Raw genomic sequence first — 12179 nt, 5'->3', positions numbered from 1 at the left:
TGGCATCGGTAAGTAAAGAGTTAATTTTGATCAACTTTAGAGAGTTATTGTGGCTATAATCAACATATTTAGATTTTTTCATCTATTTTAAAGTCTAATCATTTTGTTTTATTAACAATATGTTAATTTATCATTTATTTATGAATTAAAATGATGCAATGTCCATGAAAAAATCGATGTATTATTATAAATGTTTAAATTTCACTGTATTTAACTCATCATAAATAGAATAAATCCAATTTATTCAAACTGGCTGTGAATGCTCATCAATGACAGCCAATAAAAAAGAAGTGCCTTGTAATGTCATTTAGATTAAAAACCTTTGCATATCGTATTTAGAACATCTCCACAGCCCCATCATCATAATCAAAAACATATAATTTTCAAAATTTTGTCATTTTCAAATTGTCAAAACTGTTGTTTTTTTTTCGGGAATGTAGATCCTATATTTCATGGCGTCTACAGATTGACTTAAGGAGTGTAGAAGGGGGGGGGGGTATGGGGTCGGTATAGTCGGGGGAGACAACTTGACAACGTCATTTGAGTCATTTTTTCCATCACTCACAAAGGCCGTGCAATGAAAAAAAGAAAACAAACAAAAAAAAGCAACAACAACAACAACAACACATCTTTGGTTATCTTTGGTATCATCAAAGTGATAGAAATCACGTATGGAACTTGAGTGAGGTAGCATCTTTGGTTTCACACTAGAAAACATCAGCCGGGGTGACACGTTGTTTTGTTAGGTGTTCGAGGAGAGCGTCTTTTTTTTCCTTTTTTTTTCTTTTGTTGCTCCTTCTGATGAATGTCGAGCTGCTAACCGTGGCCTTGAGGGGAAAAAATGGAGGAAGGGTGACAAGGGGCCAGGTTAATTTATCATAAAAAATTTAAAAAATGACGCTTGCCCCCTGTGTAGTGCTTTCCTCCTTGTGCTGAAATGCATAGCTTTCCAGGCATTGGATTTGGAGGGGGGGAGGGGCTTAAAGAGAAAGGATGGCGAGTTGGCCGTTGATCTTCTCCACTTGACGTGTTTGACAGGCACACAAATCAATGTGAGAAATGAAAGCAAAACACTATATTTGGCTCACAGTGATGACGCCTTCTGATTGGCCTTCGCAACGAGCGTTAACAGGAACATTCACACCGCTTGTTGAGAAGGGAGCAACTGATTAGCAAGGCATCTGTAAGGCAAAAAGTTGGAGGCTTGTGTCATGCAAAAAAAAATCATCTGTTATGATTACGAGCGTTAAGTCACTGCTAGTGTTGATTTTTTTCTTTGGCTAGGAGTGAGCTTTATCTTGACCCTGAACAGAATAGATGCGGAAAATACATTGGAAATGTGATGATATTGGTGGGATAGTGGTTGACCTTTATGGAATTAGTTTCAAAAATAACCATGATGTGGAAAAAATAAGAAAATATGGGTGACATTGCAACATAGATAATAAAAAAAAACATTGCGGAATTGTCTACTTGTTACGCTGCCAGTTTTTAAGTCGACTTTACTTAAAAATATACATTAATCTACTTAATATAGGTTCATTTACATATTTTTTTTCACGGTTAACTAAAATTACCTGAAAATTTTCAAGTGTTCATTGGCTGATACATTTTACAAAACTTAAATATTCAAGTGAAATATATCAACTTGAAATGTCAAGTTATGATATTTTTTCAATACAGTGTGCAGTCATTTATATTTTATCATTTGAACTAAAAACTAAAGAAACTGAAATGGCTACTCATCCGTTATTCATGGACGTTGAATACCGGTTGATATATACATATTTTCAGTAATAGGGCTAATTAACTAAATGCAGACTTATTGTTGCCTGTAGGGTCTGAGTAGGCTAATGAAAGGCTTATGCGCTATTTAGCTGTACTTATAATGTCTCTGGAATACAAGGCAGTTTGTGAGCCGAGTGGTCGTAGTTCAATTTGAACTTGCTTGAGAAAACGTATATCGTATGATTCCAAAATTTAGCACGTTAGGGAAAAAAAAGTGAAATTACCTTTGGATTCCACACCCAGAAATGACTTTACACTGCTGTCATACCTAAAACAATGTAGTGATTCACTAACTTTGATGCAATCATTATGTAAGTCAACCACCACCCAAAAAATGAACAAACAATGAAGTCACATAGCTCACATTTGTGGGATTTCTGAATCATCTAGTATATACATTCCTACTATAAACATTAACATAATAAAATGTAAAAGAACTTAATGGATGTGTGATTTAACCTTTTGTGCAACTGCCCCAAATACATAAATTATCGTAAACAGGATTAAAATAAAATACTTGCTCTGGAATGTCATAGCAGTTTTTGGCTTAACAACTGTAAAAGATCATCTTTGGTTAAAAGCGCTGCTACAGTTTTAATTGTAGGCTGCATGAGCAAGGCTTTGGTTTCTCTTGGTTTAAAAATGTCGTTTCAGCACTAAGGATGGAAAGCACTACATGGCCATTTTGCGTGGGAGTTTGGGGCTGGCGGTCTAGGCGATGAGCTTCTTTGTTTTGCTTCCAGTAACTGTCCACCGATCCGTGAAAAGTATCAACAAAACAACAATCCAGTTGCTCCTGCGGGATTAAAAATTTCTTTAGGGTTGATTGGCCAAATCCCATCGGAGCTCCACGGATAAGACTGATTAGACCTCCGTTTGGGGGGTTAGAAAGTGGGATAAAGGGGGTGGGGTTTGTAAAGCTAGAGACCACTGAGAGATTATGTGAGTATGGGCAGGGTTGGAGGGGGAAAGGGGAAGGGGCTTGGGGGGGCACAGTAGTCTTTTTGCAGTGTGGAACACAAAAATGTCAAAGCAGGTCAAACAAGAACAACGTCTTTGGTTTGTTTTTTTCTCATCTTTGGATACTATAAATATGAACATAGTACAGATTTAAGGGCAAAAATGTGAGGTCTTTTGTAAGGTTCTATTCAGTTTTAAAGCTTTTCCACCGAGTCAAGTCCATGAGAAAGGGTCAGATGACCCTCGGGGTCCTACTTCAGGCTTTGGTGCAGGCGCTGAGCCCGATGCCGGGTGGGTGACCGGAGCCGTCGTCCACCCACTTGTCCAGGCTACGACGACGAGCGTTCATGAAGAAGTTGCTGACGGTGGCCAGTTCCAGGCCCAGTTGCTGAGCGATGGTTAGCTGCAGCTCTTTGGATGGACGCTTGTTTTCCTTGAAGATAGCGTGGAGCGTGCGCCGTTGGACGTCTGTGAACACCAGCCGGGGTTTCTTGGATACTGGATTGCCTCGCTCGCTGCGACCGTGGTCTTGTTCCTTACGCTTGCACGCTGAGGAGAGGCCGGTAAGGACGAGAGGGAATGTCATGTTAGTTGGCGATGTGATTGGTAAACATGGAAGTAACAATTTGAGCTTGTTAGCAGAGTAGAAAATCAATATCAAAATTATAAAACAAGGATATTGGTGGTGGTGGAGTCTAACAACCCGTCAGGTTTATAAAACACTGAAACTGCAGTGGCACCATGAGGTAATTGCTAATAATAATATGTTTTCGACTTTTTTACTGAAGCTTTAAGTGTCTTGGGAGTTATTTTATGCCTCCAAACCTAAAAAAATAAGACCACATACGTTTTTTTAAAGTAAATAATGACTATATTCAAACTTCAACACCACTCTCAAGAACAACCACAACAAATGTGACTCTTTTGGCCAAAGGCTGTTTAAACTTCAACACATTTGCCCCTTAATGGAGCCTCAAAATGAGGAACACAAACATTGATCTTTGTGGGAAATGTCCTGCCTTTCAGTGACTCATAAATAGACTATACACACCAAAAAGGAGATAGTCATACCTTTGTAAACATGAAGTCAAATAACAATATATTATGCATGATATCTTATTTGAGCCATGCAGTGCTTGTTCACAACAGTGCAAGGCAACTGTGGTTGCTGTCCAAGGTTCTGAAAGCGCTATCCTTTAACTCAAGGGTGTCAAACTCTGTTTGGTTCTCGGCCCAGATTAATATTATCTCGATCTCAGGTGGGCTGGATGAGTTTATTTTTCCATTCATTCTGACTGGGAGGGGCGAATGAACAAAGGGAAGGCTGAGATTCGAACCTAGACCCTATCGACTGCGAGGCAGAAACTAACCACAAACGACTATGCTACTTAAGTTACATAGAGCCCAATTAAAGGAAGAATTCCATTATCGAGGCGTTGTCTTCATTTTTTATTTCACCAATCTTCACCAGAAGGGGGCAGAGTTGAGTCGTCCATAAGCATATTTGTTTTAACCGCATCATTGCAATGATAAATGCCACTTTAACCGAAAAAATAACGTTAGATTCCTTAGTTTATCTCCCTTAAACACTTAACACAACGTATCAAAAACCAAAAGAACACATTAAAACCCAAATAATAAACTAATAAATGAACAGCTGTCTATTAACCACATCAAATTTCACTCCTCCAAGATCATATCTTAAATATGAATCTGGAGTCTGACAAAAACAACAGTATTAATAAAAATAATTATGATTACATCCCATGACATTAACTGCAGGTTCAGGTGCTGCTATAATAAATCAGCAGAAGCGAAAACTACGCAGACAGAGCGAGAGACCTGCCCCCCTCTCTCACACACACACATGCGCGTGCACGCCACCCTACAAACACTCACACACATGCACGCGCAAGCATAAACACCGTGGTTGCTAATCATTACAAGCTCCAGAGATAACTCTACACACTCTCCACTGAAATGACTACTAAGGGAATGAATCCTGCATGTTTATATACATTTAGATAAAAAGTATAGTCATAGAAATGGTAGACAACCTATGGTCTGCGGGCCATATACGGACCCCGATCGCAGATGAAATGGTGAATATTTAACAAACATTTTTTTTTATAATGTAATGGTATTTTCTCACTTGATTGTTGCATGATATCCTTCCAATAATTTAGAACGAGTCAAAATGACTTATTTCGCACAAGTAGTTGTTGGAAAGCTACATGTTAATAGAATTTTAGACGTGTATAGCATATTATAATTTGTCGGTGTTGTTTATTTCAATTGATTCCATTCATTTTTGAATGCATGGTAGTGAAATCGTATAGGGAAAATGAAAAAAGGCTTCAGATTAATTTCACCAGGCTAAAATCAATAGGAATATTACAGCCACTTCGGGACTTGGTTTAACGCATACACACACACCGTTAGCATAAAGATGACTAGTCAATCCATAATTATCTCATTTTTATATGTCACTTTAAAAATTTCAAGTGTTCTAATAACTTTTTCGAAATGTAAAAGTACTGACTTAATGAAGACGTACACTAAATTTGGCAAAAAAAACAATAATATGGGTAAGTCAAAAATTACATTTGTTTTTAGTCATACAAACGAACTATATTTGATGATAATCTTCACTAATTATAACGTAATATATAAAATAAGTCATTTCTAATTCCCTCAACATTTTAAAAACACAAAAAAACAAAGACCAATTTTCTCCATTGATTTAAAATCACTCAAAAACATGTGCATATATATTTTACACGTACTGATATATATTATGCATATATATCATTACGTTACAATAACAAAACACAAACAAACAATCAACCAAAAAAACCCATTCAACCTATCGATTAGCCTGATACGAAAAAAAACCTCCCAATGGATGTCAGTGAACGTGCACGTGTGTGTGCGCGTGCATGCATGCCTTAATTGACTCCTGACTACCGCAGGGACGAATTAATACAGAGATCTATCAGTTAATTAGACGGGGGGAAAACAACACCCACCCTCTCTCGAATAAATAAACTTAACCACCACTGAACTGCAGTGCATCGGGTAATAAAGCTGCTTTTAGCAGGGTATACAAATCACTACAACACACACACACACACACATACGAGGCCTGGAAATGTGTGTTTACACCAGAAGCGAGGCCAGGAGAAAAAAAAGAAGAGTATTCTCACTCTCATACACCAAAATAAACATTAACGATTCTTCTTCCAAGAATCGACTTAGTTTACAGAGCAAGTGGTCGATATTTCGAGGGGAAAATGACACCCCAAAAAGGCCATGTTACAAACAAACACACCCACAACACGATAAAAAATGCAAATCACTAGGCCACATGTGGATTAAAATGCATTTAAAAAGGATGCATGTAAATTTTACAAATTATGAAGTCAAATTGTAGCTAAATAGTGAATTTAGTCAACAAAAATGCCAATAAAAAGTACTTGCAAATATTAAATATAATTGACTTTAAATGCTATTCTTATGTCAGTGCATGATAAATGTGGATTTGGCTAAATATACCACTTACAGCATTCGAAAATAAAAATAATTGCGATTATACGTGCGAAAAATAAGTGAGTGTGCGTACTAATTATGATGCCAAAAATTAAAAAATCGCATATTAAATTCCCTCAAGAACAATATATATATATTTTTTTTTTTTCAAATTCCCAGCCCAGTTATTCGGATAAAGCAAGTGTAAGAATCAACTCGAGCATATTTTCAATCATAATGATAATAATAATAATAAAAGAGTTGTCATTACCGAGGCTTCGCTCACCTGCGAGCCTGAGCGCACTCATACGCTGGAACTCAGGCTCCTGCAGCCACTTCCACATCCGACGGAAGGTCTCCCTTCCGGACTTAAGCTTGGACCAGGGTTTGGGGTTCCTCAGCAGGTCCGACAGGGTCCCTTGAGACCGGCACAGGACCCTCTGGGCGAAGATGGCTTGGGGGATGCTGTAGCGCTTGAGCTCCGTGGTGATCCTCTGCGCCACTTCTTTGGTATTCACCTCCTCCATCTGGCCTCCAGCGCCGTTGAGGCTCCCCTGCTGGCCGAGAGAGGAGGCCTGCTCCCGGCCGTTGGCCAGCCCTTGACCGTGCGCCTGCGCGCCGAGGTGGGCGTGAGGGTGCCCGTGTAGACCGTTCAGCTGCACCATCCCGGCAGCCGAGGAGCTGACGTGCTGCTCCGGGTGCCGGCCCAGCATAGCGGGGTGATGCGCTTCGAAACCACTGGGAGTCAGCATCTTTTCCCCGGGCATAGCCGCACCGGGGTGCGCGTAGGGCGGCAGGCCAGCCTGGCTGCTGTGGATGCTGGCCAGCCCCGAGCCAGACAGCGGGGAGAGACTTTGACCCATGCAGGGGTCCTTGTGATGGTAAGCCGGGTAGAGGGAGTTCATGGGGGCCAGGCTACGGTCCTCCCGCATCAACGTAAAGCTGCCGCTAACATTGCCCGGGATTCTTTGCTGTGGATGCGGATGAGGGTGATGGGGATGTGGATGAGGATGCGCGTGGGGATGATGGTGGTGGTGGTGGTGCGGCGAGGGAAACTTGTCGGACACGGTGGAGATGGGGGGCAGCGGCTGTAGGGGCGTCAAGGTAGTGTAAGTGCTGCTCGCGCTCATGCCTGGGGCTTCGCACATGCTGATGGCCGGGTGGAGGTGTCCCGGGTGGTGGTGATGGTGGTGGTGATGGTGGTGATAGTCGCTGCCGTCCAGGAGGGTCGCCATGCCCATGGCGCGGTGGCTTAGCCCACGGGGGCTCGGACGGGAGTGCGGGCTGTGGCCGCTTAGGAGCTCCCCGTGAGCGCTGACGGACTCATGGCCGTGCAGGTCGCCTATATTTTCCATCGACAGCTGGGCATTCATGGTCCGGGTGGTTCTGTGGACCAACCATCTATGTAACCTGTTTCGCTGGCAGCCCCCCCACCTCCGAAAGTCCTCAAACTTATATTTCTTTTGTTCTTTTCTCTTCTTTTTTAGTAGGTCCGACAATGATGAGAAAATTGACACGCTACCTGGATCAGTGTATATTCGAAATCCAAGTTTTCGTCATTGATAAATATCTTGGCAAAAGTCTTGGTATTATTTCCTTCCTTTGTCGATCAAGCCCCCCCATCGCCGGCCAGCTGTCCTCCTTGCACTCCGTTCGGGTGCCGCGCCATCTCTCTCTCGGCTCGTGTACGTGTATGTAAGCGTGTATGCGCGTGTGTGTGTTTGTGCGTGTGTGCGTGTGTGTGTGTGAGAGAGACGACCACCGCAGCGGCTGCACATGCGCACTACACACACTCTCTCACTTGGAGTCACGCCCCTTGATAGTGACGTCACATCCCTTCTTTAACCCTTTACAGGTCAATATAAACTCGTTGGCTGCCACTGACTGTGCTTGACGTCCAATCTGTTTGAACTGGGAGATTTTGGCAGTGTATAAGCAGTTAATGAATGGAACTGAAATGAGCCTTTAAAGTCAGTCTTGTCTATTTTAATCAATTGGACGTTTATCATTGTCAATGGTTGGTAATAAATAAATAAATAAATAAATAAATAAATAAATAAATAAATATATATATATATATATATATATATATATATATATATATATATATATATATATATATATATATATATATATATATATATATATATATATATATATATATATATATATATATATATATATATATATATATATATATATATATATATATATATATATATATATATATATATTTTTATTTTTTTATTTTTTTATTTAGATTTGTTTTTACATGTTTTACTTCGGATTATGAAGAAAAACTGCAGACATTTCCATAAAATCTTTCTGAAAAAAGATAATTTTAAAATTGTAATTTTTAGAATTAATTCTATTTAATTAAGTTAAGTACAGTATTGGAGGCCAGTCTAATTCTCAATTCGTTCACTACTTCTAACAGTAGGTGAACACAATACAGAATGGACAGGTTATGCACTTAATTCTGTATGGTTGTCTGTTTCTGTTCAAGATAACTCAAGAACAAATTAAGGGTTTACATTTATTTTACCGTATCAAATGTTAATATTGTGACATAATGACCCAAAATGTAATGCCCTCATACTGTATGAATGCAAAGTTTTTGAGGCTGTATTGTAGTTTGAACCAAAAATAGTTCCTAGCCTAATAAAGTGTTAAGGACTTTGATACATTAAAGGCAAAAATAGAAATAACTATATACAAATTCATTTTTCTACCTTATTTCCATAAGTAAAAATGCGTGAATATGCCGTACACAACTTGCGGGTTGATTATGACTTCCCACCAACACCCACAGAGTCAGCTTTTTACCTTCTTAACATGTAAACCAGAGTAAAAAAAACAAAAAAAACATGGATTCCATTTGCAGGTCACATCTGAAGTTCACAAGCACTTGTACAAAAGACCCCCTTCCAGCAGCCCCAACGCCTGTTTGCTAATTATGTGGCGGTTTAAACTAAACGAAGAGAAGCGGCGGTACATTGGCCTTTGATAGAAAACGATGAGCAGATGTGTCTATTGTTCAAGTTCCAGGCTTAACGAACCAAGCTTGTCTATGTGTGTGTTCGGAAGAATCACACTCAACCCCAAGAATTGAAGACAAGTTCAATAATAATAACCATTTGAGCGCAAAAACATATCATTAGTGGCATTTAAAGTATGGCTGAAGCCTTCTCATTTCTATTTTGGCAAGCATATTTTATTGATAGAAATGTAAAAATATTGAGTGGAACAGTGTTTAACAGTGTTCAAATTCATAGAACAACCAGACGTTGTGCTGGTAAAAGATATAAAATAACATAAGAAAACCCAACAATTCTAGGGACTATAATTCATCAAGTGATACAGTAAGGATGTGTTCAAGTAAAAGTGAAACAACCATAAACTATACTATAACCAAAGGATATAGACAAAGAAAAACTTAATTTAAAATGGACCGGATTGGAGAAAAGCTTCAATTAAGTGAAGGTCAAATTATTCAGAATAGCATGAAATCTGTCATTTCACAAAACCAGTGACATGACTTGTAAACAAAGTGAAACATGTCCAATTTTCTGTCCTCCTTCCTCTCATGCAGCCTTCAATTTATCTGTTTTAATAAACGTTAGGCGATGTGAAAGGCCAATGTTTCTAAATGCTTCCATTGTTGTAAAAAACATAACACATTTTAAGAAAAGCCACAATGTTGGTATGAACCTTGAGGATGAAACTTCTCGTTAGACAACTTTTTCAAGATTTTATTACCAATTTTGTCTTAGCCTGTTTTTCAATGTCACTGTTTTTCAAGAAAAAAAATACTCTTGGGAGTCAAAACTAGGGAAAAAATGGTTAGCTTACATTTGGTACTTAACCAGGGCTTCGGTTCATTATAAGCCTGACGGGCCGCCAGCCTTGTCTCGCACTCCGGCCAGACTGAAACAGTATAAAAAGTATATTAACTGAAACCACAAGGGGGACATGAAATGGTCGATATGTGAGCAAACTTTTCTTACCTTTGCTATAGCATCAGATTGAATTAAATTGAACGGTATTTCAAGAAGCATCCATTGAAAAAAACAAAGTCTATCAACAATGTTTTCAATTGTTATTTCAGGGTTTTGAAAATGAGGCGTTTACATCCAGTTTTCAAAATCAGGGCTCCACTGGTTTAAAAATACTATACGAATAAATACATACCCCTTAAACAGGCTTCTGTATAATAAAACCGACTTACATATAGAGCTGCATTAAAATGAGATTTCTGGAGGGAAAAATGACTCAATATTGATTGTAGATAAGATTTATGCTCGAGTTGAGCTGAATTGGAAATGCCTACTATTAAATATAGACGACACAAGTGAGACAAGGGTCACTATAGGAAGACCATTCCAAGTATGGGGACTTATTGACTTTTTCTATGTATTTTTAGACAGTTTCCTGCATGCGTATCATACAAAGAATGAGGAAGATGAATACAATTTGCCTACCATCTTGTTGTAATCTGTAATTTTATGTCAATGAGCCCCTTTATTAATTCTGAATCTAGCAACAATTGAGTACAGGTGGATTTGAAAAGTAATACTTTTATAAAAGATGAATGTCCATGTATGTACATACCAGGTCTGAAATGGTATTACACATAAATATAGTATTTTTAAAGATTAAAAAACTTCAAATGAATAAAATGTGAACAAAAACTATGCATCTATTCATTCTCAACAATGCTCATCTTTGTTAGGGTCGCGGGGTGCTGGAGCCTATCCCAGCTGAAAATGGTCGCCAGTCAGTTGTAGGGCACACGCACAGAGACAAACAACCAACCACACTCCCAATCACCACCAAATGGAAATCAATCATACCAACATCAGGGTGAGCGGGCCAAGACACTATCAGTAACTTATCGTATTTACTCACATATAAGCCGCACCCTTTAAATTGGCCTAGAATTGATACATTTTACAATTTCTCACGTATAAGCCGCCCTCTGATTCACAATTTTCACCTCCAAATTGATGGTTTTATTAGGGAGTACAAATGTGTTACTTGAAGGGAAAATCTTAAAAAAACACTGCACTTGGTATTTCTGAGATATTGTATGAATCAAAAGCACAATGATTAGGGTCAATATCATAAGGGAGTTAATATGATGTCTTTGTAAATGCAAAATATCAAATTATTCAATTTAAAATTGCAGTTTCGGGCATGTCATCTTTTTATGCGCATATAAGCTTTATCCTCGATTCAGTAATATTTTTTTCTCCGACAAATGAGGCTTATATGCGAGTAAATATGGTAATAAAAATGAAATGACTAAAAACTGGAACATTCTTGACCTTTAGGGCCACTCTAAAGTTGATTAAAAAAATCAGTGTTGAACTTATTCCTCCAATGGCAGCCATTGAGTTAAATGAACGCCCAGGAAAGGGTTAAACGCAGGCCCTCATTCACGTAGTGTAAGAGGCGGTTTAGACTAATATGGCGGCAGGCGAGGTGACAGCTTGCAGCGGTCAGTGTCGTGCTGGACCCCCCTTCGCCCCTGAATGGGGGGGACATGTCAAAGGTGACGCTTCAAGACTCCTAAAGCCAACATCTGCGGGCATGTAGGAAGAACGGGGGCCACTGGGTGGGCAACAGATTAACCTTTCAGACTTTTCCCTGTCCCGGACCTGCTAAGGGGGCGCCCGCATCTGTCAGGGGGTCCGACAATAGCCACAACGCTCGCTTGAAATGAGTTGAACAAAAGAAAAGAAGAAGGGAAAGAAAAAAAAGGAGTTAAAGAAGTTAAACTGTCTCTGATGTAAAGTCAATGTCAACGGCGTGTGTGTGACGTGTGGCCGGACAGAAGGAGACTCAATTCCTTCCCCCAAAAAGTGTGCCTGACCAACTGGCGCAAAAACACACACAAACAC

General features: G+C 39.3%; 1 protein-coding gene across 1 annotated transcript; it reads right to left on the bottom strand.

Annotated features, from left to right (window-relative positions):
* Positions 1–560: 560 nt before the first annotated feature.
* Positions 561–7998, bottom strand: onecut1 (one cut homeobox 1). Its single transcript, XM_077713340.1, has 2 exons — positions 6548–7998; positions 561–3297 (listed from the first exon to the last, which is right to left on the bottom strand). Exons 1-2 carry the CDS (start codon positions 7647–7649, stop codon positions 3005–3007), a joined length of 1395 nt encoding a protein of 464 aa, XP_077569466.1. The 5' UTR covers positions 7650–7998; the 3' UTR covers positions 561–3004.
* Positions 7999–12179: the final 4181 nt, after the last annotated feature.

This window comes from Stigmatopora nigra, chromosome 3 (assembly GCF_051989575.1).
Source record: "Stigmatopora nigra isolate UIUO_SnigA chromosome 3, RoL_Snig_1.1, whole genome shotgun sequence".
NCBI lineage: Eukaryota > Metazoa > Chordata > Actinopteri > Syngnathiformes > Syngnathidae > Stigmatopora > Stigmatopora nigra.
The sequence above is the reverse complement of the archived record's forward strand: the minus strand, read 5'-3'. Positions and strand labels throughout refer to the sequence as shown.